This window comes from Fimicolochytrium jonesii (genome assembly GCF_025526975.1).
Source record: "Fimicolochytrium jonesii strain JEL569 chromosome Unknown EV422scaffold_8, whole genome shotgun sequence".
Classification (NCBI taxonomy): domain Eukaryota; kingdom Fungi; phylum Chytridiomycota; class Chytridiomycetes; order Spizellomycetales; family Powellomycetaceae; genus Fimicolochytrium; species Fimicolochytrium jonesii.
The window spans coordinates 756,266-782,317 of NW_026515675.1; the positions used below are offsets into that span (position 1 = coordinate 756,266).

The following is a 26,052-nucleotide window of genomic DNA, read 5'->3' on the forward strand; positions in this document are numbered from 1 at the left end:
GCAGCTTGCAGCGCAAGAACATTGAGTGAGCGATGGTACGGACGACAAAGGGTATACGAATTGGATGGTATGATACAGTTCGGAAAAAGTGCGTACATATGATACAGAAAAGACAGCGTGAAGAACATCACGACGTTGCAGAATCGGGAAAAGGTCAATTTTCGAGGAAAGCAGAACTACTCTATCAAAAGCCATCGTTGGGCACCTTAGTTTAGTTGGGAGGGATCGAGGGAGTGGGGATGGGATTCGCAAGGACGTATTTGAGGAACGCCTTGACGCCGGCAACGATTTCATTGCCTGTGGGGACGATCTGGGACGCTGGAAGGACGAACCCGTAGTTTCCGGTATCCCTCAGCTCAATGGTGTATCCGACCATCTTGGCTTTGGCGTTCATCCAGTCGTCGGTTGCGCCCGAGGCCGGGTACAGGTCAGCGCCGGCTTCGGAGGTGTATCTCGTTCCGGACTGGGCGCGGATGGCATCGCGGACACCATCACCCAAAGCCTTGTACTTGGCGGCGTTGTCAGGAGCGGTGTCGGTCCATCCCCATGGACGCAGAATCAACTGTCCGTAAGAATGGAAATCGATCCCGGCAAGGCGGTTGGGGATCTTGGTGACAAAGGAAGTGAGAGCCTTGTTCTCGAGCTCGGACCCAGGGCCGCTCCCGGGGAAGGTCTCATCGCACGGGTCGGACGATGTGCCCGCAACCGCCCAATGCTCATTGAAGTTACGATTCAAATCGGTCCCTACGCAAGAGCTTCCAGGGTTCTTTCTACGGTTCTTCCTCCACATCCGGTCGGTCTGGGTGTATACGTATCCGTCGGGGTTGGAGACGGGGGTAATATAAAAGTCGACCTTGTCGAGGTACGCGGCTAACGCCGGGTCGGAGCCGGTCAAGAGAACGTTGGCGAGGTACATAACGGTGGCGGGCGATATCCATTCACGAGCGTGGATGCCGCCGTTGAACCAGATGGCTTTCTTGGTTGAAGACGAACCCTTGGAGATCTTGAAAGCGGGGATGGCACGATTCTCAACGGTGGTTCCAATTGAACCGAGATTGGTGAACAGCGCGGGGTACGCCTTGGCCCAATCGGCGATCTTGGTGTTGATTTCGGCGTACGTGCGGTACTTTGAGAAAAACGTGTCGCTGGTCTGCCGACGGTCCAGGGTTGCCGGCTCGTTCTCGGTCTTGATGAGCCGAGCAATGTCCTCAATGAAAGAACCGCATTGAGCGCCGGTTGCCTCCAGGGCTCGTTGCTGCTCGGCGTTGACTCGAATGTCGACGGGGCGGTTCAGGCCGATGTGATGTGACCATACATCGAGTTTTGCGGACTTGATATGCTGAACTTGTGCATCGTCGTTGAGCGTGCATCGGAGCACCTGCTGGTCACGGTAGGGATTCGGCGCAGGCGATGCAAGAACTGCAGAGACCGCAAGGGCTAAAGGCGCAAGGGATGAGAACCAGCTCATGATGAAATGTGACAGAAAAATTTGGAAGTGTGGGTGCTGCAGGTATGGGGAGTGGATACGACGCTGCTTCCTTTTATGCGATTCGGGGATCTATGGCGATGGTCTTTGTTCCTTCGTTCTTCTGGTGTCATCTTCTACGTCCCAGGCACGTAAACGTATCTCTCATATTCTTCCATAGGGCTCGCGGCGGGCCGAGATCAAACACAATGATCCCACTGATTGGCAGCGGCATCATGGGTGGGCGTTTACCCCGACGACCTCTAGTATGTTCCGTCCCATGCTGTACATGTATCAAAGTCAGAGATCCCATCTCAGGCGTCTGCGTGATAGGTATTGACATCCGAAATGCACCAGCATACAGTATACGTGGTCCCTGTCCACAGCCAGATTGGGAATGTCACGGTGCATGATCAACACGCAGGCTGGGTTATATGCATTTTAGACAGACGCTGCCTAAGCCGCATGGATCCGGGGAGATTGATTGTGCCTGCGTACTGATATACGGGGTAAAAGCAGCCTGTTGCTGGCTGGATGCGGATGTCTGATCGCTGAGGCTGCTGCCTATCTGTGAGATGACGACGCCAGGGGCAAAATACGCGTGGGCGCAACGCGTATACGCACTGTACTGTACTTTAGAGTTTACCGTATGTATGTACATACCTATATATAAGCCGCGGGGATCAAGAATCCAGATCCAGGGTGCTCTTCTGATCAGGATTCGGACAGCGCAAGCACCTCCCCTCGTTTGCATCCCTCGTCGTTCAAATGGCAACCTGAGCCCTCATGGAGTCCGATCACAGGGCTCGCATGCATGATGCACACTATCAATACGAAGATATCTCGCACGCCGGTCATGTACGGTACGCTATGTAACCCGTGGGGTCTGGAGCCATGGGCGCGGATAAGCAATACGGCTTGGCGCCGAATATCACCCGCCGTAATAGTTCTTGTCACTTGGTCGTTTCTGGGTGGTATGAGATCTCAGATCAGGGAGATGTGAAGAGCTCGCTGACGTCAGGTTCTTGAGGATACCATTCACCATACAGTCACAAACTAATTATCGTGTTCAAAACGGGAATCAGTAAACTACCGGAGTATTAAGCGTTTGAACCTAAAGTTACATATCTAGACCTAAGCTACAGACGCCCGAACGTTCTCCCCAGAGTCACCCGATATGGTTTCCACGAACCTCCAGAATGTCTCTTTGAACTCCTTGCCACCGCAGGCGTAACAACAAAATGCACCCCAAGCATCGAGGCGTCAAGGGAATTCCAGGGGGTTGTCGGCGACCAAGGGTCACTCGAAGTTGCTTGATGAGAACCACCAATAGTTCGACGGTGAGACGGCCGGTAGCCTGACGCTCCTGTTCCGACATCTAAAATGCAGCACGCACATCGAACACGGTCATTTTCATCCCACCGCTTCCGTTGACGGTGGTGGTGGGAAACATGGGCAGATCGGGACCTAGACGGTGCACGTGGGAAAATGAAGAGAACGAGGACATACCGTCAGGAGAAATCACCGGCCAGTCGTGGGAACGTGGCCACCGTGGGCAGATGAGGATATGTGGCAGAGGTCGGTAACGCTCTCTCATGCGGAGTTATCGCACACCAGTGCTGTTGGAGACTGTATATGTACTGGGACGTTCTCTCATAGGTCGGATCCATCTATCTACGTACATCAGAAATCTTGCGAATTATGCGATGCGTTGGCCTCCCTGACCGTAGGCGCACGACACGCACTGTGGTTTCGCTGGCTTGGGTGACACGAAAGACTTGAGTTCGAAAAGAGCGTCCAAAAGCGTTCAAAATTGTATACAATAATCAGCAGAAGAAAGCCCCAGACATCCCTCTAATCTAATCAGCGTCCTCCAAGAAAATCAAACGGCTTCATGCATAATGTTTCGTCTTGCCCACAAGCCCTCTTGCAGACGGCGGCGCCTTTGCATCATCCTCCGCCTGCAACTTAGTCGGCGTCGGCGTAGCCACATTCTTCTCCCGACTCCCCTTCGTCGGCGTCCGTTTAGCTCCCACAGTCCCCGGCCTCTTCCCTGACGGCCGATCCCCGCTCCCCAACCCCTTCTTCCCCATCTCCCCCCCACCAGCCGTCTTCTTCCGCTTCCCGCCCGACCCCACCGGCGTGTCGTATGATAAATACGGATCCGGAAACGCAACCATCGGATTCCACGGCGGCTCCTCCCCATCCATCCCCTGCTCGCCCGCAGGCCCATACTGATCACGATGCAGCGGCAACCCCGACACCAAGCTCCGTTTCCCACGGATATTGTTCCCGGCATGCGCGATATGCGCTATCCGCCACTTCTCGCTCGTCTCATCGTACTCGGCGAACGATTCAAGGAGCTCCAGCGAGTCCCGGGGTACGAACGAGTCGAGGACCAACATGCGGAGTTTGAGCTCGCGGGTGAGATCGCGGACTGTTTCGAGGAGCTGTTCGCGCTCGCGTTGGTGTTCTTCTTGGAGGTCTTTGATCTCGGATTTGTGCCGCATGAGGAGGGTCCAGAGTTTTTTGAGCTTTTTGGTCTTGGCCGCGGCTTCTTCCTGTAATGATGAGAATTCTTCCTCGATCTGTAGACCTGCCTCCTCGTGTTCTTCGAGTTCCCGGGCCAGTTCACGTTCCCGTCTTGCACGTTCTTCGATCTCCTGTTGTTGTTTGGCCAGTTCCAGTTTCTGCCCCTCGTGTTTATCGATCGCGTTCACGCCCCCGATCAGCAGCTTTTGTTCCAGCTGGGAGAGTTTGGCGGTTAATTGGTTCCGCGCTTCCTTTTCGGACTCGAGCTCGGCGCCGCGGGAGTTGAGGGCGTCGAGGAGACGGTTGCGTTCGGATTCTTCAATGTCTTTGGATTCGAGGATGTGGCGTTTCTCGGCTTCTACTTGTTCTTGCATCTCGACTAGCATCTTTTCGTGGTCTGGATGCGATAGTTGTGCACCACCGCCGCCCGGAGCGGATGCTCTGGTATCTGTGCTGGGTGGGGCGGCTACTTTGACTTTGACCCTTTTTGCCTTTGTCTTCTTTGGCTTCTCTCCGCGGGGTTCCGGGGCCGCTCCAGGTACTTGGTCCGGGATGTCTACGTCTTCTATCTCTTCCACCTCTTCGATCTCTTCCACCTCTTGGATGATGGGTTCGCCTGTCACTCCTGTTCCGCTGCTGTCCATTTGGTCTAGCTGGGCTTTTAGGCGCTTGATTTCTTCTTGGAACTCTCTCAGCATCGCGTCCTATAGGAATTGAGGGTGCCCATCTTTAGTTGGAGCAAATGGCACCTTACAAAGCAGCACACATCAGCAAGTACCTTCGGATCCTCATTGATCTTCGGCTTATTCTTGATATTCTTCGCCCGATTCGCGTACCGCAGCGTCGACAGCGTCTCCTCAAAGTTATAACTCGCCGGACTCATAGTCGCCACCATCAACGTCTTCGCATTCCCACCCAGCGAGTCCTGCAACAGCCGCGTGAGCTTCGAATCCCGATACGGGATATGCGAGCTCTTCCCATCCACCAGCGTACTAATGACGTTCCCCAACGCCGACAGAGACAGATTGATCTTGGTGGCCTCCTTCAACCGATCCCCGGTCGCGCCAGTCTTGCCCTGCCGTTCTGAACCAGCCAGATCGACCAAATGCAGTTTTCCGGCGCGGATGTGCTCTTCCCCATCTTGGCCCTTTTCGCTGGCTTCGACTGTGATGCTGAAAATGGAATGGGAGCGTGAACTCGTCGCGTTCATTTCCGTCGCGCCGACGGAGCGGTTCTTGTTTCCAAACGACATCAATCGGTCCATCTCTTCCACATCCTTGATCACGAACGTCCTCAGGTCCTTTACGTAGATACCAATATCTGCGCGCTCCTTGATTTCTAGCTTGCCGGCTTTCGGGTTGAGGAGATCTCTGATGTCCTCGTTGTAGATCTCGAGGTAGGATGCTCGAACCAGGAACTGGGTGGATTTGTCCGCCATGGAGATTTCGGCGAAGATGTGCGCAAAGGCGTTAGGGATGATTCCTCGCAGCTCTGGGACATCGCGGATGCCCTCCATGGAGAAGGTCTACCACCCGATATCTCATTAGCCTTCGATGAATATATTCACATCTTGCCAAGGCCTAATCACGAACCTTTCCGGTGCCCGTTTGCCCATATGCAAAGATCGTGCCATTGTAACCATTAAGTACACTCTCGATGATGGGTCTCGCCGTCTTATTATAGACCTCCTGCTGTGTACTGGAGATATCAAACACACTATCGAAGGTGAATGTCTTTGGGAGATCGGAGGCGCTCTTTGGGTTTGTGATGGCGACAGTCGCGGCCTCTTTGCTTATCGCTACGATATTCGAGTGTCCGGCGGCCTTCTCTTTCTCACTGAAGGGTCTACATCTGACTACGACCTTGACCGCCTCTCGTTCCTGTACGTGTGCGAGTATAATAGGTAGGTCAATGAGCAACGCACCAAGCAAGCTTCCACGCGTTGAACCTGACGTGGACGTGTCTCTCCTCTAACACGGCGGCCCTAGGACAGCGGACACTCACCGACATGACTGTACGTGGGAAGTGTGTGTGTCGCTGACTGACTTACCGGACGTAGCAGGGGTCTGGTTGCGCCGGGTGAGTGGGTGGTGCAGACAGCGGACAGCCCAGGCGGTGGAGCCGTGCGGTGTTTCTGGCGGTTGGGACGCGTCGCTCCCTCAGACTTTCTAAGCAGGCAGGCTTCTCGGGCTTGTGATCGGATGGATTGACGCCCCTGTCGCAAAAGTTTCCCGTCAGTACAGTCTCTGACGGCATAGGAATATGCTACTGAGTGGTATATCAGTGTTCGTAGACCCCGCTCAACGACTGTGAATGAACGCCCGGTGGATCTGGAGCAACGGGCTGATGGGGGGCCCTCTATCTCATAAATCCGGTTCCTATGTACTGTACATAGGGACAGACAGCCGGGCGACCGCAATGCCAGACGATGTAAAGATCCACCATTGCCGGCTGCCAGTTGCATTCATATTGCAATGTAGGCCTGCATCGCATCAGCAGCGAGTGAATCATGCGTGAGATCGCACAGGGAGTAGATCCGATAGATCAACGCGGCGCGTCGCAAAGCCGTGACGTTTTGCACAAAGAAACTCAGCTGTGCGTGCGAACCTTTTTTTTCGCTCGACCCCATCACCGCCTGTTTATCACAGCTGCCACTGCGGGCAACCGCCTCTTCGCCACCGCAACATACCAACCAAACAGCTTCAAGGCTCGAAAGTTATCCAGCAACAACATGTCCTGCAAAACCATCAGCGCGGCAAATGTCGCCGAGTCCTTCATGTAAGTAGGACCCTGGCGAAACGAGCCGGCAACCGACCAAAAGCCTCGTTTGGACCCTGGGAATTCGAGGCCGAAACCTTCCCAAGCTTCTCGTCTTCAACCGACTGCGAAAACTGACGGTATGCGTTTGTTATTTCAGCTCCGAGCTTAAGCAACAGATCACAGCCTTGGAAACGAAACCATTACTCGTCGCGTTCCTTGCCAATGAGGACCCCGCTGCCGCCAAATATGCCGAGTGGAGTGCAAAAACGTGTGCAGAGACCGGGCTGAGGTTCGAGTGTAGGCGATGCCCACGAACGGAACTGGAGGACCGCCTCATTGAAGCGAATGAGGATAAGAATGTTCACGGGATTATGGTCTATTATCCCGTCTTTGGCGGAACACAGGTTTGGTTGGTCTTCTTGTAACGGAGGCGCAGGGTAAAAGACTAAACCTCTCGATGGCTGCAGGATGGATACATACAAAACATCGTGAGCCCGCAAAAGGATGTGGAAGTAAGTCGCTTGTGTCTGCAACTTGAACGTCCGTCTTCCCTACCGCACGAGACTTAGGCGCGTTTTCTGCCCTCATTAGGGCCTCTGTTTCAAATACAGATATAACATGTACCACAACGTGCGATACCTGGATAAGGAAAATACCATCAAGTGCATACTTCCATGCACGCCATTGGCATTGGTCAAGGTATAATATCGCATTCATCGTCTTCGCGTTATGTCTCCAAATGCCTAGTCTCACACGTTCACACCCCAGATCCTAGAATACATCGGCGCATACAACAAGATACTCAACTACGGCGACCGTCTCCACGGCAAGACCATCACCATCATCAACCGAAGCGAGGTCGTAGGTCGTCCATTGGCGGCTCTTCTCGCCAACGACGGCGCCAAGGTGTACTCAGTCGATGTCGATGGAATCATGGAGCTGCATAGAGGACAAGGGTTGCATCTGAAGAAGCATGAGGTGCGATCCACCGTCCCTCTCCCCGTTCCGCCCCCAGAGTCGATCACTAACAACCTGTTTCCGCGCACACCCAGGTCTTCGAAACAGACTGCACCCTCCCCGAAGCCCTCTCCCGCTCCGACATCGTCATCACCGGCGTCCCGTCCCCCACCTACAAGCTCGAAACCGCACAACTCAAAGACGGCGTCATCGCCGTCAACTTCTCCACCGCCAAAAACTTCCAGGACGATATCAAGGGCAAAGCGTCCATATACGTGCCCTCGGTCGGTAAAGTCACTGTTGCGATGCTGCAGAGGAATCTGTTACGGCTGTTTGAGTATCAGACCAAGGTGAAGATATGATGAGGATCGTGGGTGGGACTGGTTCATATCATAGACATAATACACATCCATGCTGCATTTGCCATTACTATCTATACTTCCGTTGCTGGATACGTCTACACTTCTCGGGGACCACGTCCCGCCCAGATTCTACCTCAAAGAAACCTACGCCTGACTACACAACGTACCCAAATTTCCTGAGACTCTACAATCCCCCCACGGCTACCTCGGCCTCTCCTGCCCCGGATGCTGCTGCCCCCCACCCTGAAACGCGCCCGGCGGCGGCCCATTCGCCTGCCTCGGCGGCGACCGATTCCCCTGCCCCTGGTGATACTGCCCCTGGTGATACTGCATCTGATGCCCCTGATACGCCGGCGCGGACGAGAACGTATGGGCGGGGTAATACGCCGGCGACTGGATACTGTCGGACGACGGCTGTGTATAGGGTGCCAGGTAGGTGGGTGCCGGTGGACTCAGGCCCATTGACGGGGATGTGGCGTAATCCCTTCCATACGATGCATCACTGGGCATGTCCGATTGACCAGGCCGCGACGCCTGTCGATACGCGCCCTGTCTGTACAGCGGGCGAGAGGAGAAGGGGATGGGTGCGGGGGCGGTGGAGGGATGTGGTGATGAGTGGGGGATTTGAGGAGAGATGTGTGCGTTGGTGTAGGGGCCTGAGTGGGATGGCGCGGTGTAGCCTGTGGAGGGGTGTGAGGGGGCTGGCGGGTGTTGGGGCGGCTGGTATTGTGGGTAGGCTTGGTGGGGTGCGGTTGATGGCGCGAAGGTTCCGTATGGTGTAGGGGATTGGGATGCGGGTGATGAGTTTGCGGCGGGGAAATGTACATGTTGATGCTGGTGATGTTGCGGTTGCTGCTGCTGTTGATGTTGATGTTGCTGCTGCTGCTGCTGCTGCTGCTGCTGGTGATACTGACGTTTCTCCCCCGCCACCGCATACGTCTGGCCCTGCCCCGCCCTCGCCGCCGCCAACTCCTCATACCTAAGCCTCTCCATCTCCCTCTCCTTCGCCAACTCAGCCAGACTAGCCGCAATGGCTGCTTTCATGTCCGGGTCCTCGGGACTGTCTGATCTCGGCGCGGCTGGGTATTGTGGGATGGGTTGCCTTTCCTCGAGGCTTTGGCGGGACGTGGAGGGGTGCGGGCGCTCGTTACTTTGATTTGCAGCGGATGAGGGACGCTGTGAAGCGGCTTGTGTTGGTCTGGAGGTCTCCGGTTTGGCGCTTGTTAGAGGCGCAGGGGGCCGCTGTGCACCATCAAGTGGCCTACCCTGCGCACCCAAACTCTGGCGATTCGGGTCGGGCTTCGGAGGCGAAATGTTCGCACCAGGCCGCTGGACCAGTGATGGAGGTGGGACGATGGGTTGTCCGCGGGACTTGTTGCGGGGTGGCGGGACCCCAATCTGGGTGGTAGGCGGGACGTACATGGGTGGCGTGTATACCGATTGCGGCGAGATGATTTCCGGAACCACAGCTGCGGGTCGATTGCCCGCGGATACAGGGCGTTGTGATTGGACTGCTTGTTGTGGCTGGGATAGAGAGGGGTACGTTGAAGCCGGCGCCGAATCTGGTTGCGGGACAGGACGGGACGCAGGCACAGCCATATCGATTGGGCGGGTTTGCTGTGCAGTGTACGGGTACGCCGGAGGCACGACACCCTGCGCGTCCCTCTGCTGCTCAGCTTGCGGCATCCCCGTAGCATCAGAACCCCGCCTCCCCTGCTGTAGCGGCACCCCCGACCCAACATTCATATGTCCATTCGACTCCCGTCGGGGCGGGGACACTGGCGCGGACAAACCGGGCGCGGGTCCAGAATGCTGCCGCTGCATCGGCGCAGATGTCTCACCCGGCGCAGGCCGCGAGGGGCGGCGATTATGAAACAAAGACCTTGTCGGTGCACCTGCATTGCCGCCCTCGCGGCCGGGTAACCTAGCCAGTGGCGTGCTTGAATCCTGTGACGCCGTGATTTCAAGGCTCGCTGCTTGCTGTTCCGGCGCGGGGGCTAGGGCTTCAGAGGTACGACGAGACCCAGCCTGCTGTTCACCTTGCGTTGTAGGCGTAGGTGCCCGCACTTCCGCGCCACGAGGAGATCCATCCGACTGCACATCGATCGACCGCCGTGACTGCTGCTGGGGTATGCTCGGCTGAACGAACTGTGCGGAGCTCCGACGAGATCCATCGGAGCCTGAATCGATCGAACGCCTCGCGTTGTGGTCAAAGCTTTCGTCCTTGGCGGTGGGTATGCTTGCTTGGAAGGATTGTGAGGAGCTGCGACGGGATCCGTCGGATGGGGAATCGATTGAGTTCCGCGGTTTGGAGTCGGAGGCTTCGCGCTTTTCCGACGATACGTTTGGCTGAACCAACTGTGGGTTTGGCGCGATGCTTCTTTGAACCGGTACTAGTTCGGAAACTCTTGCGGGTGCCTGTACAGGAACCGCCGTCCGCTCCGAAGGCAGCGCCAGCGCCGGTAACGGCTTCTCCTCCAACCGCTGCTGCTGGAGGATAGCTTCACTTTCCGGAGGTGGAGCTGTAATGGCACCAGGAGACGCAACCGATGCTCGTTTCGCTGGCCCTGTGATGCGGCTAGACCTCCTCAGTCCGTCCACTGGCTTTTGCGCGAGCAGGTTCTTGTGCATCACTACGGGCATCTTTGTGGGTGGGGTTGGCAGGCTTCCGAGCTCGCGGAGGCTGGACACAAAGACTGATGGCGTTAGCAGGCCGGGGGAACCTGTCGGTTGACCAAAGGCTTCGTCAGTACTCCATCTCCATCAAAACGGATAAAAACTCGACCATGTCGCACCTATATAAACCTCCCTCTGCGACGTCGACATAACCTCCCTCGCAACCCGCAACTCCGGGAACGTAACCCCATCAACAAACAGCACAATGATCCGGCTCCCATTCGCACGCAAATCCACATTCACATCCGCACCGGTTGGCGGTTTCCTACTCGCCCACATCGGCTGAAACTCTCCACTGAACGAGATCAGCGTTCCTCGGCCAATCTGCTTTTCCTGGCTAGCTCCGGTGCTGCCCTCATCGTCCATCGCCGCTGGGTTGGTGTTGGCGTCGGTGGTGGGGAACATTTGCGGGTCCAGCTCGCCCGCTATCGCGTCCTGTAATATGTACTTCAAGGCCGGGACGTATCTGTGGATATCGTACGGTTGTTCCTCTTCGCTGGTGCTTGTCCGTTTACGAGATTTTTGTCGTAACGCCCTCCTTCCCACATCCGTATACCTCCATTGTGGGTTGAGGGGATCGATCTCGCCAGGGACGGCGCCGATGTAATCGAGGCCTCGTAAGGTGGGTATCTCCGCCATCAGCTGGCCGACTTCGACCAGGTGTCTCCGGTCCGCTCCCGCTGAGCCCAGGATGAACGTTAGTAACGTGCGTAGCTTGTCTTCTACGAGGTAATTTGGGTCCTCTAATATTTGTTCCAGGTGTTGGAGGAGAGTAGGTGGCCGTTTCGTTCCATCTGGATCTTCACCCGTTGCGATGGTCTGTTGTATGTTGGCGAGGTCCCCAATTTTCCTCTCATTGACGTTCTGCATGATCTCAGCGTACAAGTGAATGTGCAAGGCAACTTTCTCGAAACGCTTCTGCGCTTGAGGAAGCCCCAGCAGCTTCTCCTTCAGTGCGTCGATCTTCTTCAATGAGTCCAAGGAGGTCTCCGAGTCCGAGGTGCTGTCATCGAGATCATTTTTCGCCTGCAGGATCTTCTTCCAGGCATCTGCTACGAAGAGATCGCGGACTTCGTTCTGAACAATGTAAGAATTCGTGAGTTCCTGCCAATCATCCAATACTAGCAACGGGTGAACTTACAAAGACGGAATCCGCTTCGTCCACTATCGCAGTCTGGATTCCCACTGACTCATCTTTGGTGTACCTGTCGGGAGTGTACCGCATTAGCACAAAGCTCCCTTCACGAAGCAAAATGTGGACCGGAAACCCACGTCACAGTCGACCCATCCATCTGCAACAGATCATGCAAAGCCGCCTGATACGTCAGCGAATGCAACAACGGGATAAGCGGATCCGCAGTCCTATCTACAATTATCAGCTCCGTCTGAGGATAAGCGCTCTCCGGCGGCCACGTGGGATCCAGCTCCTTCATCTCCGCAATGGCATCATGAACCTTAAACGCCAAATGCGCCGACAATGTATCGCGGCTGCCCGTCGGATCAAAGTACCGTATCACCGGCGAGTCCTCCATCGTCGACAGCACGGATTTCATCCTATCCGCAACACTATCGAGGTACTTATCAACCTCCCCGAAATCCGACCTATCATGGGTTTTCAAGAACGCGGAAATGTCATCGAAATGAAACACCTGCGACTCGAACGGCAAAAAGTCAATGTTGATCTCCTTCAGCGCCTGGATGTATTTCCGGACATTCGAGGTTTTGATGTAGTCGAACAGTGCGTCAGGGAGGGCGGCTATGCAGAAGATATGCGCTGCGGCGTACATCGGTTTTGACCCGCTGAAGTCTTTGACCAGGAACTCGACAGATTCTTTCGTCGGGGAAATGAGGTAAATGGCTTCTTTGTCCGGGTATCGTGTCCTCTTCCGTGCTGAGAGCGTCTCCGTCACGGGTACATTCACGTCGGCCAGATCGTGGACATCGCAGACGCTGTTCATAACACGCAGCACGTGCTCGTCGACGAGGAGGACTTTCCATGTTCCCGGTGTTTGAACGGACTTTAGCGAGTCTACCAGAATGCCTGCAGGTGGGGGTCAAAGAGTCAGTCAGAGACCAGCTGGAAACGAAAGAACCAAAGGCCAGCTGTCCATCTGCGTACGCTTTTTGACGGCATCCTTTAGGGATATCGTCATGGTTTTCTAAGTTGACTTTTGTAAATTATGTGACCCCCTGTCTCAAGCCCGCTGCTTGCCAACAGCGGCAACTGAAGAGCGCTCTCTTTGATGAGCCTTTGAGCGCGAGAGTGCGAGTTTTCTCTGTGGGAAACAGCAGCAGCGATCGTTGTCCACTGGGCAGCTGGGCCGCTTCGGGAGGACGAGAGCGAGCCATCGGGCGAAGCCACTTGGGCGACCGACCCACAGCCCCGGTCCCCGGTAACTTGGCTCGGGATCCAGGTAACGCGCTGTCAGTAGTTGGCTTCATGTTCAGCACCACTCACTAACATGAGGATATACTGTATGTTTTGGATATGTGTATATACAGATTGGCCAACAAAGCTACGCTCTTCCCTCTTCCTCGGCGTTGCACTATGGGCTCAGAGGATGCCTTCCGCGGTATGCAATGGGTCCGTCAGAGCTTCAACGGCACCAACTGCCGTCGAGATGGATGATGAGGGTAGAGGCTCAGTGGTGTTGGTGGTGGCGAGTGATTGTTGCTGGTGAACTGGATGCGGTTGGTATTGACTCTGCGCCGACCGTTCCGGAAGCTGCTTCCGTTCGTGACCCACTGTCGGATGGTCCCGCCGCTATCGAGCCTTCCTCAGGCAGTGGCGCCGCTGTCGGATGTCCATCCCGTACAGGTGCATCAACAACCGGTGCCGGTACTTGCGGGGCTGTCGTCTGCGGCGCCCGCCCAGCCACCGCCCCCCCATCATCCAAATTATGCAGCCTCCTCCCCACCAAAAACTGCTCCTCCCTAATCTGCTCCATCCACGCCAACAGCGCCTTCACACCCGCCCACAGCGCGCCCACAACCAACCCACATACCAAGGTCCCCGGAAACGCCCACCTCAGACTCAACGCCAGACTAACCGTCGACTCGCTATCCCCACCCCCACCGGCCTGCATCAACGCCGGTTTCCACACATACCGGATCCCCGCCGCGGCGGAAATCGGCACGATGGTGAGCGCGAGGCAGATGAGCAGTAATGGGCGGATGACAACGTTCCACACGGGCCGGACCCGCACGCGCCGCACGCCGCCGGTGACCATCTCCCGAAGAACGCGCTGCACGTCGTTCTCCGGGCCGACCATCACGAGCGCCCAGCCGATCTTCATGTAGACTGCGCCGAGGGCCCAGTCTTGCAACAACGCTTGGATCAGCATCCGTGTCGCTTGGGCGTGGGTGGGCGGTGCGGCGAGGTTGACCCCGACGTAGCGCGAGCCGCCGCCGCCACCGGAGGTGGGTTGCACTGGTGTTGGGAGACCGCCGGTTGACGCAAACCGTGGAACGACGAGGGGGCGGAAGGGTTGGATTAGGTACATGTCGAAGAGTAATCCCTCCAGTAGCGGTAGGAGGATTCCAAACATGAATCCCAGAAACGCCAGTTTCGCCACCAGAACCGAGGATCGCATCCCACGATGCACCCATCTCCGCACTACGCGTCGCCATGGGTGTCGCCGCACAATGCGAGCTGGAGTCTCCCCGCCTATCGAATGGCCGACTCCTCCAGTATTCGCAGCGGGAGAAGCACGTTGCGCAATAGTCGTCCGCTGGGTATGCGTCCTCCGCTGCCACGATCGAATCAAATCATTCAGCCGTATAACAGGATGCAGCGTCAAGAACAGCAAGAAGATCCCGACCGCGTATGAGTACATGTCGTGAACAGGCAAGTCGGGGCGCATGATGCGTTTCGGATGCGAGATTGTTGTGGTCGTGTTGTTTGCTGTTTCTGCGAGCAGGGTTGCGTTCCTTAGAGGGTTGTAGGAGGGGGTTGTGAATGCTTCGACGTTGGGGATGAGTGTGGAGGCTTGGATGAAGAATGTCCGACCCAGGAATACTGCGGTGCATGGCAAACTTGTTGGTTCCACGCCAGCTGGTTAAACCGAACACACAAACGTTACTTACGAGGCACGATGATAATCGCAGCAATCAACAACGTCCCACACACCCACTGGAAAAACAGCAATAGCCCCACCTACAAAACCCCCAAAAACGGTAAGTCACACCATCCCCCCACTACTCATCCCCCACCACCCGACATACCCTTATCTTGAAATCCTCCGGCACATAAACCTTCGTCCAATTCAACCGCACCTCCTCCTCCGTCTCGCCCTCCCTGCCACGTAAGGGTTCGTCCCTCCGCATTGGGGTTAGCATGCGTTCGCCCGGAATGAGTTCCACGTGGTCGTGGTTGGGGACGCGCATGTAGGGGAATTCGCGGTCTAGGCCGTGTTTTGTTCGGGGTTTGGTGGAGGATGTGGTTGGCTTCGTGGGTGAGCTTGATGAGGCTGCAGGTTCTCCTTCGGTATCGGAGCGATGAGGCGCTGATGAAGGTTCTCCTTCTTTCGCTTCCGTAAGACCGCTCCCTGTCTCGGTCTCCGCGACATTGCCGCCAGTAACTGGCGCGTTCGCGGGTTGAACGTCAGCGCCCGCGTCCCCTTCGGTCTCGACGGCGTTTTCAACCGCCACAATACCCGCACCATTGCCCTGTCCGTGATCCACCCGCTCATTCCCCCCCTCCCCACCCCCAATTCTCTCCACTTCCACCCCCACCCCCCCAATCAAAAAACTCGTCAACCTCAAATGCCTCGCCATAACCCTGAACCACGCCTGCACCAGCCTCTCTAACAGCTCCTTCGGCTGGATCCACGCCACAGTCCACGGCACCACAAAATGAAAAATCAGCAAATCGATCGGAAACTCCGACATCGGCTCCGACAAATCCCACTTCAACGGCCACATCTTCCCGGGACCCTCCGTCTGCCCCGTCAGGTGATCGTACACCCACACGCACCCGACAACGCCCCCGACCCCGCCGACGACCATCAGCGCGTACATCATGGTCCCGAACGCCAGTTTCCGAATCTGCGTAAGCACCGGCCGCTCAAGGATATCGTTCATCGGATGGAACTGCGGGTCGTTAGGGTCGCGGATGAACCACATGACCCCCGGACGCACGACGCGGCGGATGGTGGAGATGTAGAGGGCGAATTGGAACATGAAGGTGGTGCCCGCGAGCCAGTGGAGGAATTCGGAGGTCCAGGGGTGGGCTTTGTAGAAGGCCCAGCGGGAGGCGAGGTTGACGTGCGCGCCGAAGAGGGGGAGGGTGCAGATGTCGATTAGGATTCCGCAGAAGAGCGGGAAGGCGCCGAGTTCGATTGTTAGGAAGAATGAGAACTGAGGGGATGAGGGAATTAGATATCTGGAATTCGCAAATCGAATCGTATACAATGAATCACATACCTTGATACCCATGCCCAGATACGAAAACCACTTCAACGAAATCCTCTTCAAAGTCTGCGCATAAGGATGCTGCAACAACCCCGTTCGTCTCTACATCAACAAAGAAGAAACAAGTTCAACAACCGTCCAAACCCCCGCGTCTCTCGAACAGAAACGGCAACATACAGCATAATCAAAGATAAAAAAAATCTGCGTGAAATATCCAATAATCGTAAACAGGATCTTCTCCGGGATACCCAGGAACTTCTCCGGCTCTTCGGCGTCTGCAGCAGCGTTCTTCGACCCAACTGAGGGTAATGTGGTGTTACCAACCACAGTAAGGTTGGCCTTGGAAGTAAGCGTGTCGGTGTAGTTGACACTGCTCGCGATCTGAGCCTCAAAGACCTGCACCATCACCGGCGTCACCGTCTCATTCGCCTTCTCCACATCAACCGCTCGCGGAATATCCCGATTACCCTCCTCCGTCAGATTCCCCTTCACTCTGCCGCCCACACTCTCACTTGCCCCCTTCCCCACAAACTTCCTCACAGCCCCCGCCCCAACCCCGCCAACCCCCGCCACCTTAACCCCGCCCAACACCAAATCCACCACCGGATCCAGCAACGGATCCGTCACCACCTGCAACTTCTCCACCGCCCACCCGACGCCCGGTGCATACACATCTTTCACCATGTACATCATCGCGCGGCCGATCCAGTAGGGTATCCACACCCCTAGGAGGAGGGCGACGATGATGACGAGGACTACCATGATGACGGACTGCAAGAGGTGCTCGAGGGGACCGTAGACGCCGACGAGTTCGAGGAAGGCGTTCATCTCGTTGTTGACGTTTAGGTCGATGTTGTTGTTGTCGGCAGGGGGAGCGTTGGGGGCGGCGGCTTCGAGTTGACGGATTACGTCGGGGTTGGGGTTGGCGGCGGCGGCGTCGGCTATGTGGCGGACGAGGGGGTGGACGGGGGCGGGGCGGGGTGGGGGTGGTGGGGGTGGTTGTTGTTGTTGGGCGATATTATCGTGTTCGCGTTCGCCGTCCTCCCTGTTCCCACCGAAATAGCCGAGCAGCACTCCTCGGGCATTATTGGGTGCGACCGGCTCGTTAAATACGTCGTCGATGTCTTCCCACATCTGGTCGTTGTCGTCTTCAGGTATCGCCGCTGCATCCTCCGAGTTGGCTTCATCTGCAGATTCAACCACGAGACTCGCGCCACCGTGATCCTCCGATGCATCCTGCTGCGACCCCGACCGCTTCAACTTCATCAAATCATAATCAGTAGCAGCACTCCGCAACCGTTTCGCAGTCTCCTCCGCATCCGCTTCCAACGCTTCCAACATGACCGATTTCTTCCCCTTATCCACAACCACGCTTTCCTGCTCCGCCTCCTCCTGCTCATCGTCATCGTCTTCATCCTCATCAAACGACGTGTCGCCTAGACCCAAAGACATGGGCTGAAGGGCGTTGGGGGGGACTTCATGCGCCTCGGTTTCGGATGCTAAGGTGGGGAAGGCTGTTATCCGTGCCCCGAATTGCGAGATTTCGTGGTCGAAGCCGAGGCCGGGGATGGTGCTGCCGAAGCGTGGGGGTGGGTGGTCCTTCGAGTCTACTGAGTGTAGTGACCCGGGATTCTCTGGTTGTGGTGGTCGATGGACACCGGAACTCGATGCATGGTCTTCAGACGCGTGACGGCTATGCTCTTCCTCCTCCGTAGTGTGCCCGGTACTCCTCCGTCGCCGCAGGCCCGAACTGGATGCGTTCACCTCGACCGCGTCCTTTCCGATGTTTGCTGGGTCGTACATCCCAACATACGCGAATGGTTGTCGATTTCCACTTTGCTGAACATCAAGTTTGTCTTCCGCCGCATCCCCACCATCCGTCCGATGTGCAATAAAATCGCCATGTACATGTGGAACCGGTTGTTCAGCAGCGGGCAGTCCCACCACACCCCCATTTTCCCGCTCCTGTTCCGCCATATGCATCCTCACAGCCTCCTCAACCGCAGCTTCCACCGGCGGCAACTCGTCCAGTTCCGCGGGCGGTGCCGGGAGATTGATAGGCCGGCCCTGTCCATCCACCGGCGTGTTCATCACGACGTATTCTCGGAGACAGAGGAAGGCGAGGCAGATGATGACTGCGATTGAGGCAATGATTTGGCCTTCGAAGACGTCGGCGAAGAATGTGCTGGATGATGCGGATTTTTTGCGGTGAGCACCTGTGATTGCGTCGTGAAAAAAAAAAGTGAGGTGGAAATTTCTCACCTCAGCAGTCGACCATAATCCGGCCCACCCACAGCAAACGCCCAGGGTTCCGCCCTTCCCTCCGTCGGCGGTGACGACCTAAACGGAATCAACGGCATCGTCGTCGCAAACACCGCCAACCTCCCAAACGGAATCTCAATCTTCACCGCCTTCCATAACGTCGCCTGCCCATCCACAAACGCGCTGAGTAATAACGACGGCTGGAAATGCATCCGCCATATCCACACGGTGAGGTACGGCACCCATATCAGCCAGACGAGGGCAGCTACGACTACGCGAGTGTAGAAGCGGGACATGGAGAGCAGGCGGCGGCCAAGGACGGAGATGAAAAAGAGGACGGATATGCGTTCGGGGGCTTGGTCAGAGTATACTGAAGAGGGATTTACGATGAGGTTTGAATGCTGACGAAGACGCTGATGCACGCAGACACTTACTTGGGGTGAAAGAGAAGGGATAGTTGCAAATCTCGCATTGGCGCTTTTTGCTGTGCTGTAGCCATTCTTCAAGACTGTTCCGAGTGACGTGTGAGAAAACAACGGTACGAGTGGCAGGACGGTTTTGGCACGTCATTCTTACCAATCCTGGTGCACATATTTCATCGATCCCGAACATTTGCATGGATAATGAAGCGGCTGTTCTGGAGTGGAGGGACACCGACATACTCTGCAGATTTCGACTGGGTGGGGACAGAATTCGGTCAGCTCTTTCCTGCACCATTCGTCGGGAAGGTTTTGAAAGCAACCCGGTGGATGACATACTTTCTTCGTCGAGGGGCATGATGAACGAGCTAAGATAGGGAGTTGGAGTGAGATTGGGACAGTCGGCGGTTGCCCAACTGCAATCGTCCTGCACATGTACAGCGCGACGGGAAACTAGTGGCTGCCGAGTTCACTTCAAAGTGGTATGGCGTCGGTGGGGGCAAGGCGTATATAGTCCCTGTCCAGCCCAGCAAGCCTATGGATCGAGAGCGCTAGTGGAGGAGAGCTGAGACTATGTTGAGTCGGGGGTTCGGCCGTGTATATTGATCTCGGTCTTGTCTGAAGTCTTGGGATTGCAGGAAATGCGATGGATCTGGGTGGGCGGCTGTCATTGGCCGCCCTCACAGCCCTCCCCTCGCGCACCGCCAGTCGCGTGGTGCAAGCGCCATCTTCAACCCGCTCACAAATCAACCAGCATTTGGGCTTCCATACCACTCTACTACTGCCTAAAGTGGGCATATAGAGGCTCTACATACGATGCAAACGGCACACTGCTAACTCTTGTGATCGCTCTCTCTCTCTACGCCGTATGAGCAGTCCACCACAATCCAATCCGACACACAACGAGAACGAAAGATCCGCTATTCGGTCTTCCCAATAGCGTTCAACCGCTCCACAAGCGGCGGATGACTGTAATGCCACGCACTGTACCACGGATCTGGGTTCAACGTGCCCTTGTTCTCGACATGCAGCTTCGTGAGCGCGCTCTTCAAAAGGGTTCCGTAGCCGAGCTTCTTGGCGAAGGAGTCTGTAACCGCGATGTGAGATTCGTGAGAGGTTTGATTCAACGAAGGTGAATATGACGGAAGACATACCTGCTTGGAACTCGTTCCGGCGCGATACCATGTTCTGCAAGAACCCGAGGACGGTTTCTACTGGGCCGAGCAGGTACTACCATTATCGCGATGTAGGAATCAATCGGTAAGTCATTGGATTAAATAACTGCAGTAGAATGGGGATCCATACCTGAAATAAGGTGAACCCGATCAACACCGGCTCCGTCGCGAAACCGAACGCGCGATAGAGCGGTGTGTGGTTGATGAACAGGCTGAAGAGGTAGAAGATGCAGAAGAGGTGCAGCTGGATGATGACGAGCGTGCTGAGGACGTGGTTGTAGTGCCAGTGCCCGAGTTCGTGTGCTGAAGGAGTTCAAGGGGAACGTTTGGTAAATGAAAAATGGTAAATTGAGCAACGTAACTTTGCCCAACGTTTTTATAACATACCCAAAACCGCACAAACTTCATCCTCCGTGCTGTGGTCAAGAAGCGTGTCGTACAGCACGATCCGCTTGTTCTTGAAGAACCCATAAAAGTACGCATTGCTGTGCGCAGACCGTTTCGATCCGTCGATGACGAAGAGCTTCTTCAAAGGGAAGTTAATGCGGGAAGCGAGCTCGTTGATCTTGGTTCGCAGAGTGCCTTCTGGCAAGGGCGTGAATTTGTTGAAGAGAGGTTGTATCAAAGTCGGAAAGATCAGGATCATTACGAATTGCACCACCAGCCTGGAAGCAGACGTCTGGTGTTAGCAAGGGCGCTTCCATTGAGGGCGAAGTGAGGGCGTTGCGTGCATATGGAGGCCACTCACACAAAGACCCAGATGTAAAAGTAGAAGTTCGACCCCGCCCATTCGATGATCTTCAAGAAGGCGACAAGCAACGGGATACCGATCACGGCGCTCAACAGCTGCCCCTTCACCATATCGGTAAAAAACAGCCGTAATGTTTGCTTATTGAAGCCGTGGCGCTCCTCAATGACAAACGTGGAATAGAGCGAGAATGGGATGCTCGTCGACGGGATAATCGACAAGAGGACGACAAAGACAATGGATTGCACCACCTGTGGAGCAAAGGTTCCGGTCAGAGACTGATGCGAACGTGAGCTTTCGCACTCAATCAGGCCCTCACCTCATACTCCGCCCCATATCCATACTTCCCCATCAACGTTCCCGCCACATTCCAAACATACGGTAACACATCGTAGTAGATATACACCGTGCTCTCAATTTGTTCAACCAGGTCTTTCAAGAACGCGAATTTCGCCTTGTCGAGCCCATAAAGCCGTGCTTTGTTGAATTCATCAGCCTTAATGACGTGCGACACAGAGGCGGGTATTTTGGGGTTGTGCAGGGCTAGGTATTGCCGGTAACTATCGGCGTTTATTTGTTGAGTGCAAGTCCTACGCCCATTCTGACCCACCGTTGGAAGTTGACAGATGCGTTTGAGACTCACTTTAGGAGGGTGTTCCAGGCGTATATGAACCAGGAAAAGACCAGGACATAGTGCTTGTAGGGAAGGTCCCCGCTGTTCACTTGGACGGTCATCGTAAATGTAGCTGTTGGCCGAGCAGCTTGTGTGTTGCAAGTGCTTCAGTCGCCGGATTGCGGAGTGTGGGGCATTGGGAACTTTCAACCAAGTCTCCGGCCAGCGCTCCCCAACGCGTCCAGGAGCGGAACTTGGACTCTTGGTCGCGAAGGAGAGACCAGATGCATATACAGGCTGTGCTAGATGGTAAATGCACTTGCCGATGCAGCATAGTCGGCCACAGATTCCCCGGGCCAGAGATCACGTAGAGGTTTGTGTCACGGTGCTCAAGCAGAGTGAGACTTCAAAAACTTTGGCGGTCTTCATTCGGGACTATGCAGGGCGCAAAGACGTCCCCAGCAAAGAAGTCCCTAGCGATTACGCGATCGCAACAGCATGCATCGTTCTGGGGATGAAACATTAGTCTTTGTTGGGCAGTGACACCGTAAGCACATGCGGGAAGGGATGCCGGTGTGGATCGTTGTGGTTACGGAAGGCGAACAGCGGCAGTGTCAGCCCACGCAAGACTGCTCCATAGTTTGCCTAGCTCCTCAGGAATCAAAGACGCAAGACATTCATCGAGCCGTTGTCATAACCGAGACATGCTCCAACGGTGCCGCACAACCGGTGCGGAGAGATGCTGTCGTCTTTCCGCGGCGCCTCAAATGTGTCGGATGTCGTTGTGGTAGATGTCTCTCCCATGAAAGCTAACCAAGCTGCCATGCGCTTACCATTGGACTACGGAACTTGCGGTTTGCGGAGCTGAACACACCAAGCAACTGTCGCCTACCTCACGCGGAAGTCTCTGAGCAGTTGAAGGTAATTTCAACGCTTTTTTATCGATTTGAGGCTGTGAGGCTGCCACTTCCGACTGCACCAATGCTAGACGAGCTTATATGGAATAAAGCCAGAGAGAGAGGGCGAGATTGCCATGCCGCTTGAGACGAAAGGGGCATTCACGCCAAGCGAGTGCCACTACATACTATGTAGAAAACCCCTATTTTCGTTCCATACCAGTCAGCATGTCCGCGGCACTTCCTTGATTGGTGTCCTTGAAGCCATTTCTAGAAATTCCGAAAAGAACCGCCTCACGGTCGCAGAATAAAATGACAGTTCGTTCACGCGAGTTCTACACCAGTTGGAGACGCCGACGGCACCTTCTTGCTTTTCCTGAAACCGGGGCTCTTTGGAGTCTTCTGCGAGTGAAGCGCCGGTGGGTTGGCGTCCGTAAAGCTTAATTACTCACCCACAATCGCCGCACAAAGGAGGCGGCTCTTGAGACAATCGAGATGCTTGTTTGCGTCTGCGGGACGTCTGTTGTGGTCCACGGTACGAAAGACTCTTTTCTCCGGTGTTGACGCCCAAACCAGGGGAAAGCCACCGCCCCCGAGAAACTCCCAGCATTGACGCGTATTGGGTAAGCGCGATAGACGGTCACTTGCGACCAGAAACGACAGGAGAAAGAGAAGGAGAAGAGCCACCCCAACACCCATTTGCTGCCTGCCCGTGCATGACGGGCGTAAATACCGCTTAGGAGGCACCTTTGGCAAGCCGCGGTCTATGCGCAATAGGAAAAATATGGAGAGCCACCACCTCGTAGGACCTGTGAGAGCAGCCATCGTCCTTGCGCGCCGCTGTTTTCTCCTCTGTTGACCGCACTTCCACGGTTCCATGCTCTCTACGCTACTGACGATGCTCGCTTCTGTAGGAGGGGAGGCAGCTTCCCCCATGTACAGAAAGCCTATGCATCCCATCAGCATAAAAGCCGGGATGTCCAACCCCATTCCCTGATTCCATTCCAAGCGCAGTCTCCTCACCTTCACTTCACTTCACCTCAACATCCCTCACAAAGCCATGACCATCTCCGCCAAGTTGCTCCTCGTCGCCTCGAGCGCATTGCTCGCCACCAGCAGCGCCTTCGCTCAGCTCGTCCTTCTGGGAGATTTCCTCGAGTTCCAGCCCCCGGCACTGACCGTCGCCGACGTGCAGGTCGCCACATCTTTCCAAGTCCGTCTGAAGTCCCCTCCCAACGACACCGCCACCGTCTTCTGGGACACGCCCGGCATCAAAACCAGCAACTGCACGACCACCTGGACAAAGGAGGACTACAATGTGTTCAAGCCTATGAAGTTTTACCCCATCAACCAATACACCAAGGAAGGCAATGCCGCTATCAACGTCACTGTCAAGATGGACGCCCCTGGCTCCGTCTACGACAAGGAGGTCGCCACATACCCATGCACGCGTGATTACAAGAAGGCGGTTACTTGCACGTCCTTGGGTGACCCACATTTCAAGACATTCGGTGGATCCGTGTACGATTACATGGAACCCGGTGTCCACTACCTCGTCAGGAGCGACCTGCTGACCGTCCAGTCCTCCGCGTTCATCTGCAACGCCGGCAGCACCTGTAACGACGCCATTGCCGTCCGCTACGGTAACGCGGCTGTGGTCTTGTCCAGCAAAGGCAAGACCGCCGCCGACGCCGTCGCCGTCGACCTTCACCAGGCTTCCGACTCCCTGGACGGTCTGAAGATCACCGTGTCCCCAGACAAGCGCCACTACCTCATCGAGCTTCGCGAAGACGGGTCCCAGATCGAAGTGCAGGCCAACGTCTTCAACAACCTTATGTACATGGACATCACTATCCGCTTGGGTGCGCCTTACTTTGGCCGTGTCCACGGTCTCTGCAACGTGTATGCCGATGGTGCCGACAAGGGCTTGGAGTGCTCTGACGGATCGCTCACTCAGTCCGGTGCGGTCCTCGGTGGTTCTTGGAAGGTTCAGGCTGACGACAACATCTTTGCCTGCGGTGCGGCCTGCACTGCCAAGCAGCCCAGCGCGCCGGTTGATGACGGTGGCAGCATCTGCGCCATTCCCGCCCACCCTACCGTCGAGGAACCAGCCGTCACCACCTCTGAAGTGGTCGAGCCAACTGTCATTACCAAGTTCATCACTGAGACGAACGTGCAATCTACCACCTTGATCAACGGCAAGGAGACCAAGGACAACCAGGCCACTACCACCGCTGCCGACCCCGAGAATGGAGGCGCCACCGCTACCGCCACCGTAACAGAAGGTTCCGAGGCCACTTCGGTGATCACCAACACCGTCCTCGAGACCAACGCCGTTTTCATCACCACCGAGGTTACGCGGATCGTCACGGCCACGGTTAACCACGAGGTCAACGTGCCTGTCGCCACCACGGTCACCAGCACCTACTTCTCCACCGTCACCGTTCTGCCCAAGTACACCCCGGACCCGAACATGGCCACCGAGACGGTAACCGTCACCAACCAAGCGCAGGCGAGCCCCACCGCCGACGTCGTTCTCCCCGGCGGCAACCACGAGGTGCCCCGCCCGGCCAACTGCCCCGAGAAGTTCTACAACGACGCGCACACCAACTGCAACACCCTCCTCAACGTCGAAGCGTGCTCCGCCCAGGTCGATATCTCCTTCTACGTCTTCTCCTGTGTCCGCGACGCCGTTCGCGTCGGATCGTTCATCTTTGCCGAGGGAACCAAGAACCAGATGCTCAGCAACTGCCGCGCCAAGACCGATGCCGCGTTCGACTCTGACGATGCACCTGCGAAGGAACAGGCTCGCCAGGTCCAGCAGCAGGTCGGGCTCGGCATCCACGACTGCGGGGGCTGTGGAAAGGGCGCCTGCACACCGGACGGATGTCGCTGCCCGACTGGTTTCACCGGCCAGCACTGTGAGACCGATTCCAGCACCCTGCCTACTTACAACGCTCCCCCGGTCATCAACGTTCAGGGCGCGACGGTCGACTCCAAGCGCGACCCTAACAACTCTGGCGATGCGGTCGACCCGACCACTCCTGCTGCTGGAAAGCAGGGCGAGACCACCACCACTGCTGAGGGCAAGACTACCACAGAAGGCAAGCCGGCTGCCTCCGACTCTGCCCCTGCCGCACCTGCCGCACCTGCCGCACCGGCCGCCGGCGCCACCTCCGCCAACAACCCATTCCCCGTCGAGCAACTTCCCGCCGCCGGCCCCATCACCAACACACCCGCCACCCCCCCAGCCACCGAAGGCATCATCTCCGGCGCCCGCTCCGTGGCTGCCGGCTTTGGCTCGTTCGTCGCTGCTGTTGCCCTCTTGCTGTAGATCAGCTTTTCCAAATCAGCTCCCTATTAGATAGCGCTCCATCGTCTCCCCCCTTGTATAGTTTCTTTGAGTTTATAGTTCTGTGGATATTCCCCCGCCCCCCGTCATTAGACATTTTCTGTACATAGAATGCAACGCAGTTGTTGTAAATCATAAAGCCAAATTGAGCGTTTTTTCCTCATACTTGAACGTTCCACGTTTCTTTCGCTTCTTCTCTTCCTCTCCGACCCGCGGCCTCTTCGATGTCGCAACGAGCACTCATCTGGCACTTCCTCACGCGTTTTCTCCCCCCGCTCGTCCTGTCAAAGCCCTGTCAATTGCGGCCTATCTCATGCCTGCGGTCACATCAACTGAGACCCCTCCACACACACGTCCTCATTAATGCGGTCCCCTTTCGCAGTTGTGGAGAGCGCCTTGTTTCTCGTTTCTCCGGCGATCTGC

At 56.0% G+C, this 26,052-nt stretch overlaps 7 protein-coding genes across 7 annotated transcripts; 2 read left to right on the forward strand and 5 right to left on the reverse strand.

Annotated features, from left to right (window-relative positions):
* Positions 1 to 118: 118 nt before the first annotated feature.
* On the reverse strand, positions 119 to 1,694 carry EV422DRAFT_420741 (uncharacterized protein). Its single transcript, XM_053067102.1, has one exon. The coding sequence runs from the start codon at positions 1,466 to 1,468 to the stop codon at positions 212 to 214; it is 1,257 nt and encodes a 418-aa protein (XP_052926602.1). The 5' UTR covers positions 1,469 to 1,694; the 3' UTR covers positions 119 to 211.
* Positions 1,695 to 3,357: 1,663 nt separating this feature from the next.
* On the reverse strand, positions 3,358 to 5,871 carry EV422DRAFT_495254 (P-loop containing nucleoside triphosphate hydrolase protein; the record flags this gene model as incomplete). The annotated part of the gene is made up of 4 exons (XM_053067802.1): positions 3,358 to 4,371; positions 4,576 to 4,701; positions 4,776 to 5,522; positions 5,590 to 5,871. Coding segments are annotated over 4 exons (2,169 nt in total), but the record flags the coding sequence as incomplete, so codon positions are not given.
* Positions 5,872 to 6,597: 726 nt separating this feature from the next.
* On the forward strand, positions 6,598 to 8,119 carry EV422DRAFT_526013 (uncharacterized protein). The gene is made up of 6 exons (XM_053070103.1): positions 6,598 to 6,775; positions 6,915 to 7,161; positions 7,225 to 7,269; positions 7,349 to 7,456; positions 7,526 to 7,735; positions 7,810 to 8,119. The coding sequence occupies exons 1-6, from the start codon at positions 6,729 to 6,731 to the stop codon at positions 8,074 to 8,076; spliced, it is 924 nt and encodes a 307-aa protein (XP_052926604.1). The 5' UTR covers positions 6,598 to 6,728; the 3' UTR covers positions 8,077 to 8,119.
* Positions 8,120 to 13,209, reverse strand: EV422DRAFT_526016 (Sec1-like protein). The gene is made up of 5 exons (XM_053070104.1): positions 12,872 to 13,209; positions 12,025 to 12,793; positions 11,894 to 11,957; positions 10,872 to 11,829; positions 8,120 to 10,799 (listed from the first exon to the last, which is right to left on the reverse strand). Exons 1-5 carry the CDS (start codon positions 12,903 to 12,905, stop codon positions 8,278 to 8,280), a joined length of 4,347 nt encoding a protein of 1,448 aa, XP_052926605.1. The 5' UTR covers positions 12,906 to 13,209; the 3' UTR covers positions 8,120 to 8,277.
* A 97-nt stretch (positions 13,210 to 13,306) lies between these two features.
* Positions 13,307 to 19,203, reverse strand: EV422DRAFT_566636 (uncharacterized protein; the record flags this gene model as incomplete). The annotated part of the gene is made up of 10 exons (XM_053072456.1): positions 13,307 to 13,434; positions 13,499 to 14,770; positions 14,839 to 14,908; positions 14,977 to 16,110; positions 16,177 to 16,266; positions 16,342 to 18,349; positions 18,427 to 18,796; positions 18,861 to 18,934; positions 19,003 to 19,102; positions 19,185 to 19,203. 10 exons carry the CDS (start codon positions 19,201 to 19,203, stop codon positions 13,307 to 13,309), a joined length of 5,265 nt encoding a protein of 1,754 aa, XP_052926606.1.
* A 538-nt stretch (positions 19,204 to 19,741) lies between these two features.
* On the reverse strand, positions 19,742 to 21,660 carry EV422DRAFT_420933 (peptidase family M48-domain-containing protein). Its single transcript, XM_053067103.1, has 7 exons — positions 21,412 to 21,660; positions 21,088 to 21,328; positions 20,769 to 21,019; positions 20,408 to 20,685; positions 20,151 to 20,323; positions 20,000 to 20,075; positions 19,742 to 19,932 (listed from the first exon to the last, which is right to left on the reverse strand). Exons 1-7 carry the CDS (start codon positions 21,501 to 21,503, stop codon positions 19,766 to 19,768), a joined length of 1,278 nt encoding a protein of 425 aa, XP_052926607.1. The 5' UTR covers positions 21,504 to 21,660; the 3' UTR covers positions 19,742 to 19,765.
* A 1,291-nt stretch (positions 21,661 to 22,951) lies between these two features.
* On the forward strand, positions 22,952 to 25,889 carry EV422DRAFT_421066 (uncharacterized protein). The gene has a single exon (XM_053067104.1). The coding sequence runs from the start codon at positions 23,338 to 23,340 to the stop codon at positions 25,609 to 25,611; it is 2,274 nt and encodes a 757-aa protein (XP_052926608.1). The 5' UTR covers positions 22,952 to 23,337; the 3' UTR covers positions 25,612 to 25,889.
* The last annotated feature ends 163 nt before the right edge of the window (positions 25,890 to 26,052 follow it).